Source organism: Papaver somniferum, unplaced genomic scaffold (assembly GCF_003573695.1).
Source record: "Papaver somniferum cultivar HN1 unplaced genomic scaffold, ASM357369v1 unplaced-scaffold_99, whole genome shotgun sequence".
NCBI classification, from domain to species: domain Eukaryota; kingdom Viridiplantae; phylum Streptophyta; class Magnoliopsida; order Ranunculales; family Papaveraceae; genus Papaver; species Papaver somniferum.
Genome location: NW_020653081.1, coordinates 8907388 through 8914539, shown reverse-complemented (window position 1 = coordinate 8914539; position 7152 = coordinate 8907388). Strand labels below are relative to the sequence as shown.

Below are 7152 nucleotides of genomic sequence, written 5' to 3'. Positions count from 1 at the left end.
TGTCGATGTCTGATATACGAAGTTCAAAACATAAGCGTTATACTTCGTATTGTATTCCTTAATACTACGTCTAAGTAGAGTATAATCATTCATAGCTTCGCAGTTATGTTTTCAATATGCACGACTTGAAAGATATGTTATGGAACGAAACAGTTCAAGTAAAATATCACTAACCTCAAGTGGAATGATGATTGTTGTCGTTGTATCCTAATACTTTCAATCTAACCTATACGAATTTGACTCTAGTATATAATCAAGCGACTCTTTAAATGAGTTTTGGTTCACTAAAATATGACAACCAAACTTGACATACCAACGCTTGGTGGGTTCATCCGAGCTATGCTCTAATAATCTCCCCCTTTGTCAATTTTAGTGACAAAACTCTTAAATCATATGGATAAACAAATTACAAGAATTCATTACACATACTCTTGATTCCCATATTCAATATCACAATAACCTGTATACATTCAATCCATAAATGTCATTGTTGACATTATAATAACAAAGCTAATACTCCCCCTAAAGGTATGATAGGTAGATTTTCAATCCGCACGTCTTTGTTATTTCCTTATCAATATGATATGCTACTCCCCCTTAGTCTATGCTTTACTCTTTTCATTAGATAAAACGTTTAAGCACCATTGTCCTTTCCTTAGTAATACCAAATCGATACAAATCAATACTAATATCACTTGTTTGGTCCATATATTTCTCCCCTTTTTATCACAAAATGACAAAGGTACGAGCAAATAAATGACAAACCGAAAGGATCTTACAAATCTCAAAAGACTTGCAAACCTATAAGAGTTAAGAACGAGGGTTCCACACATCATTTTAGATAACCAATATCAAAATCGAAACTACGAAGTAAATTTTTTTTTTGATATGTTACCAAGGAAACAATTTCCCGAAGCAATTTTCCCTAATAGTTTAGCAAACCAAAAAATCGACTAAGCACCTTAGTTCCTTTGCTAAACCGATTGCACAAATACAATCGCTTATTCGATAAGACCAAAATAAAGATCAGAATTAAATCTATTTTTCTCATCAGGTTCTAATTATTCTTATCAATAACATAGACCTTTCATTTTAAATAAGACAAGTACTAGGTTAGTTAACTAGGATTTCTTGTTAAGGTATTCGATTAGACTTGAATAACCGAAACCTACACTTTGATAAGTCTAACTAAGATCAAAATTAACTTAGTTTCTCTTATCCGGAATCGAATTGGACTAAACAATTCATCCCGAAAACCTTTTATTTTGTTAAGCTATAAACAATTCATACAAACCAAATAAATCAACTTGCATAATTATTTATCTCAACCGGAAGCAATTGAAATAATCATAGACATTAAAGCACCGCAATTGCACCGTATATTTCGTAAGCCTAAACAATTGATACCAAAAAATAAAGAAAGATAACAATAGTTTTTCTTAACCGGAAACAATTGAATCACACACACACATCCATACACACATATTGGAATAAACATCAATTTACCGAAATTTTGTTAAGCAAAAGCAATAAATATATGCAATAAAATCAGGCTTTTCTTAAACAGGAAAACGATTAACTAACAAAGTCGTTACCTCAAGTTCCGTATCATCTTCTCCAATTGTTCGCAATTCTTCCAAGGAGGATATCATCATGTTGTCATCCTATTGCAAGAAAAAAGAACAACAACAACCAACCTTTACCAGAGAAAGGTTGAAAGCTGGTTTTTAACTAGTGAAAAGCAAAAGTTGAAAACCCCGAAACACATATGCTTTTATTCTAAACCAAGACGATTCAACATATTGTGAATTTTTCACATATTGTTTCAATCGGAACCCCTTATGATCCTTTGATAAAGCCTACCAACATGGGCTAGAACTTAATCCCGCTAAACCAAAAAGTCACCAAAACAATAAGGGTTCACACATATGAGATCGAATATCAAGGTTAGAAAACCGAAATCAAACATCCCATAAACATACATAGCAATAAGATAAAGCATTCAAGCACAGGCTATGTAATCGAAAACTATCACAAGAAAAATTATAAACTAATAATTTTATTTATAAACAATATATAGTTTTATTCAAAAATTGACTTTATTGAAAGAAATCAAAAACTAACGTCTATTTTTCTTTGATTAATTATTGGGAGGAACATTCCTTGAGATGAAGTATTTTTCGATGTTGTTCTTTAATTTTCGATTCTTGGTTCCAAAACTCTGGTTCAATCTTTAGAATTCCTTTAAGAGTTTCTGGATTTTTTCGAGCAACAAAGCCCAGCTGTTTCTGAAAATAGTCAAGTTGTTTACCAAGATTTTCAAGATGAACTGGAAGAGACTTTTTGTTGGAATTTGGTGAAATTCTTTTAACAACTTCATTGTAGGTTTGTCCTCCAATCATTTGACATATATTCTTATTAGTCACAACATTAATGCTCTTCATATCATTAAAGTTTACTGAATACCCTAAGATGAAAAGGTATATCTTTTGTTGGTAATCTACTATTTTCCCAGGTAACCTTTTTTTTAATGAGACATGTTGAAATGGTATCGTGTTCAATTTCAACTCCAGTAATTAAGTGATTATATTCCTCATTGTACTTAATGGCATTAGAAATTTTTTTACGATCAACATAGTAGATTCCTCGACCAACAAGAGTCACAAAGGCAAGATTATTATGATCAACATTGTGTATATTAGCATAGAAAACTCTTACCATATCAGCTGAATATTCTTCAAGATCAAAAATATTTCTCCAGTTTCGAACTTGAACAAACTTCACATAATCCTTATCTTGGACTTTTGGATCGAAATTCTTTTCAGTAGTAAATTTCATTCTCTTGAGGGTTTCGTACTTCCTAAAGCATGAGCTGTCAACAAAACGAGTGAATTCATGCTTGTCATCAATACTGTCAGGAAATCTGATCCTATCAATATCATTGTATTTGACTCGGTCATCAGATGACGCGTCTCTTGATTTCCTCTTTCCCATACTTGCAAAAATATGAAAAACCCTAGTTACGGTTTCGATTAATCTTCCCCAATATGTTTGTACATATAGCAAGAGATTATCTTTTATAGGAAGAATAAATATCAAAAACCGGAAATAACTAGTTTTAGGAAATACTATCAATCGGAAACCGAGACTTGTGGGGAAACAATTCTTATTTTATATCTAGGTCTTTCTTTTGGAAAACTGGTTTTTCATGGTCTGGATCTTTATCTCGAATTGACTCCATGTTTTTGTCCAAAAATCATTTTACTCTTTTATTACCAAAATTTGATAAAATCATTTGAAATTCACTTAAGAATTTTATAATAGAGTATGCAGAGATAAATTTGAACATAATATAATATTTATTAAAAATACCATTAGAATCATCAACCCTGTAATATTTCAAAAGATCACTTGCTTCATTAAAACAGTTGTGAGGTGTGGTACCCAAATATACCTCAATCTAAAACTTTTCCACCTATTAGTACTTTCTATGAAAGTTGTCTATGGATTGAGTTGAGACAATACAACTAATAGGTTCACACTTCGTGTGATCGTCTATGGATACGAGATCGAGACAATACGACAACAAGATAACTTGTGTGTGATTGACTATGGGTTCAAGATCGAGACAATACAACAACGAAGTATGTTTAATTGATAAAAGTTTCGGACTTAACCAAACACAATAGGATTGCTATTAAGTAAATAGGAATTAACGTTTTTGTATTTTACTTCTAATTATAATAAAACAATTATAATTGCGGAAATAAAAAAGCAAAAAAACACAGCAAGATTTTGTTAACCAGGAAACCGCAAATGCAGAAAAACCCCGGGACCTTGTCCAGAACTGAATACTCTCAGGATTAAGCCGTTATACAAAATCTAAACCAACTGCGTATAGTTGAGACCAAGCAACTAAACCTTTAGTTCACCTAGTTCCGTTTGTATCCCTGCGCCTCCAACTTGTAATAAGTCACGCACTTGGAACAATTCCTTTAGTTCGTATTCCATACAGTAAAGGAACAACAAATCTGTTCGATAACAACTCTTTTCAATCAACGTGATATGAGTTTGACAAAAGGATCTTCTGTTTATCCCAATAAACTCCTTTGTCAGGTCCTTAGATCTATTCAATAACAACTACCAAAGTAATTGTCAAGATTTTGCGATCAATACTTTGAATCACAAAGAATTGTATTGATGTCGATCTACTCAACTAATCAGTCAAATCTATCACAAGGATAAAACCGATTATAGTTGGATCCTTTTCCAGCCGAAACAAGTTTTGTGCACAACAAAGATTATGAACCCAAAACAAGATATCTTCAATGTATTCTGTCTTCAAATCTTCTTAGATCTTGAATAAACACCTGCACACAATCAACTTGAATCTCTTGTGATCAATCACACATAGAACGGAGTCTGTTAACGTTGGATTATCACAAGACATATTTAGATCTACAAACAGTCTAAAGATCCCCGTCGAAACTTCGATCTAGTTTGAGTGAATCTTATATCAGAAGAGAAGATTCTCAAGCATAAACAAACTAGGTGCAATCAAAGGTCAACAACCATTAGTCAATCAAATCAATCGAAAACTAATAATAAACTGCAATTATTTAGTTTCCCACCAACGATACTAATAGAGCTTCCCAATCTCAAAGAGTCTTTAAACCGAGCGTCCGTAAGAGATTTCACCTAATTAGGTTACTTTTCTCTCCGAATGGGCGGATCCACCAGTAACAACACAACTAGGAAGTTTTGCTGGCTCTGAGGATTAGTTTGCTCGATATGCAAACTTTGATATTTATAGACCAAGGAAGTTTGGACACCAAGGAATTTCCAGAACCAAAGATTCTCAAATATATGCAGTAAACACCAAATCAGTTTTCATAATTCCTGGAAATGCTCTATCCAATTAGTGACTAAAATCTCAGTAGAAAATATTCAATTAGTAAATGCACATTATCCATTTTAACTTTCTAAAGATATGCATTTAATTACTGGAAATTAAAATCATATAAAACTAAAAACCTTAATTAAAAGATTCTCAATTTATTTCGATCCGAGATTTTCCTTTAGCTATTTAGGGAATAGCTTTTAACAATAAAATATAAGCGTTATTGCACATGTTCAAAGTGTGTCATCATCTTTACTTTGTAAATCCTTTTTCATATTTACAATCTTGGAATCGATTTACCATACTTCCAAACAAGTTTAGAATTGGTTCATCTGACTTCCAAGAACTATGTGATTGATCAAGAACACTCAATCATTAATCGTGGGTTTCATGGTTCTACCAAAACAAGTTTCGGTTCTACCTCCATATGGGTACTAGAATTAGTCAAGCTAGCTTTCCAAAATTCGGTTGACTAGGTACTAGGATTGGTTCCCACATATATATGGTATCTAACTTGTATTTGGTGCACATGTCCATATGATCGGTTCCCCGATTACTAAAAACTTGTTGCACTACTTACAAGGATCCATTCCCCTTTTGTGATCGGTTGCACCTATTCATAGGATTGGATCGCCAATGTCTAGAGTTGGTCATACCAATAACATCAAATCGATCATACCATCTCAGATGATTACTTAAAATCAGTTTCACTAATAAAAGTCATACCAATACAAAAGTCAAGCCTTGTGAATAGTTTTACCAAGAACATAATTTTTTTTACTCGGTCAATGAATATATTAAAAAAAAAAAAAAAAAAATATACAGGGTCTAGGCCAAATAGTAACTAGCCGTGAGTCCAGCTACTACAAAACCTATTTAAAACGGAAATAAAACTCACCCGGACATTCTACAGAAAGTAGAAAAACTGGCCTCCCCTCATAAAACTCAAAAGTATCTTCAGCCAGCAAACAAGCTCGCTTGGCCAAAGCATCATCTGAAAAATTAACTTCCCTATATTTCTGAATGTAATGAATATTATTGTAGAACTCCTTTGCCATTCTCCATTTCTGCCTTAGCTGCCAAGGTAATTCACCCTTCTGAAAAGCTTGAATGCAATTCATCAAATCCGATTTAACACATATATTTCTAACATTCCACCTCTTGGCCAACATCACACCATATATAATAGCACAAACTTCTGCATAAAAATTAGTCTGCCAGCCAAGGCTAACAGAACGAGCACCAAGCACCGCTGCATTGGCATATCGAAAAACAACACCGGCACCAACCTGACCCGGATTTCCAAAAGAGGCTCCATCACAACAGAGCATTATTTCATCTTGATTAGGAGGATTCCAAGTAACTTCTTTAGGCAACGAAATTTTACACGATCGATATTGCACCCTGAAACAGTTCAAGATGCGCAAATCGTCCAAAGTGTTATACATATAGCCCTTTATCCTAATTGAATTTTCACGAATAACTTGATATACTCGGCCTTTAAATCCACTCCACTGAACTACAACATCTTCAAAATAAACCTTATTTCTCAGCTTCCATAGTTCTGTGACTATTGCCAAGTTAGCAACCAGCCACATGTCCTTAATCATCCTACTTCGACCTTTGGCAGCCTTATATGAAGCCACCAAGCCTTCATTAGGCCGCAGATTAAAAATGTGCGCAACCCAAACCCAAATTCTCTTTGCAAACCTACAGTGCCAAGTAATATGACTTAGCGACTCAGAATTCTTTCTACGTAGGCGACACATTTAAGGCAACCACCTACCAGTCTTCTTAATGACATTATCATTAGTAGCACAACACTGTTTAGCCCAAATCTTCCAGTATTGCACACTCAATGTAGGTGATAGACACATTTTTGTGTCTAAGTTGTCCTCAATTTTCTGTATTGTTGGTACTAAATTTCGTATTTATTGTGGTGTTTTGTGTGTTTGTAGGTATTTTTTGGAAATAAATATTGTTGGAAATTGCGGCCCGAAAAGTTGCTCGGAGCACCCCCGGAGGACAATTGCTATACGGACCCCAACTTTTGCTAAGGGGCACCCATGGATATGTGTAGCCCATATTCATCTTTAGCACCCACTGTTTTATTCGGCACCCTGGATGTTGGATAAGGGAACCCATCTCCTTCCTCCTTTGAAGTTTGTTTTGGCGGGAAAATAATGCAGTTCACTGCGTTATTTTCTGTTGGATTTTTGAGGAGTTTCAGTGAGACTCAATCACTGGTTTCG

At 34.1% G+C, this 7152-nt stretch overlaps 1 protein-coding gene across 1 annotated transcript; it reads right to left on the bottom strand.

The window, feature by feature from the left end:
* Window positions 1–5772: 5772 nt before the first annotated feature.
* On the bottom strand, window positions 5773–6777 carry LOC113346399. The gene is made up of 2 exons (XM_026589932.1): window positions 6687–6777; window positions 5773–6551 (listed from the first exon to the last, which is right to left on the bottom strand). Exons 1-2 carry the CDS (start codon window positions 6775–6777, stop codon window positions 5773–5775), a joined length of 870 nt encoding a protein of 289 aa, XP_026445717.1.
* Window positions 6778–7152: the final 375 nt, after the last annotated feature.